The sequence below is a fragment of the Tigriopus californicus genome, chromosome 4 (assembly GCF_007210705.1).
Source record: "Tigriopus californicus strain San Diego chromosome 4, Tcal_SD_v2.1, whole genome shotgun sequence".
In the NCBI taxonomy this organism is placed as follows: domain Eukaryota; kingdom Metazoa; phylum Arthropoda; class Copepoda; order Harpacticoida; family Harpacticidae; genus Tigriopus; species Tigriopus californicus.
This window is the reverse complement of record NC_081443.1, coordinates 12,831,943-12,832,563: the sequence shown is the minus strand read 5'-3', so window position 1 is coordinate 12,832,563 and position 621 is coordinate 12,831,943. Positions and strand designations below refer to the sequence as shown.

The 621-nt window shown below is 40.1% G+C and overlaps 1 protein-coding gene across 1 annotated transcript in view; it reads left to right on the top strand.

Annotated features, from left to right (window-relative positions):
* The first annotated feature begins 489 nt into the window (after positions 1–489).
* The window catches only part of LOC131878887 (uncharacterized), a 1,808-nt gene continuing 1,676 nt past the window's right edge, over positions 490–621 (top strand). Inside the window, exon 1 of the mRNA XM_059225027.1 lies at positions 490–558. Coding sequence (XP_059081010.1) covers positions 554–558 — 5 coding nt within the window. The 5' untranslated portion in view covers positions 490–553. The remainder of the gene's footprint in view (positions 559–621) is intronic.

The window sequence follows — 621 nt, the reverse complement described above, 5'->3', positions numbered from 1 at the left end:
ATTAATCCAGTTTTAATTTCGTCTTAGAACGCAAATTTAAGCCAAATGACGCCATAGATGTGGCCAATAACTGTGAAAATGAACAAATCCTTACTGGTTGAAAATGTATTTTTCTTGCCTATCAATCCTACCTTATAATGTTGTTTAAATCCAGGATAGGCGTGTCCAAGGTTCTTAAATTATCTTTCAAGTCGAGAGAGGACTACCATCTGCCTCCGAAACAACGTAAGATTGTTTTCTCATTTCAATTTCAGACTTCTGAAACAAAGATCGACGAGCAAAACTTAAGAGTATTTGGCGTGTAGGGTGCCTGACCTCCGCACCGGCATTCCCAAGAGATCCTCACCAAATATGGGCTTAGACGTCGTCCCTTGTTGGCACTTGAGCAATCATTTTCTGGTCTGTGAACTTCATAACTACTTGGCAACCCTCATGGCTTGAGCCTTCAGCTGGGCTGAAATGTACTATTAAGTCAAAAATTGAGGACACTACCTGTAATTTTATGAAACTTGATCAAGTTTGAGTCGAGCTTTTACTTTTATCCAATGCAATCATGAGGTTTTCTATCGAGACCATCCCCACCGTTCTGCTCCTGTTGCTACCATTATATATCGCTTACAA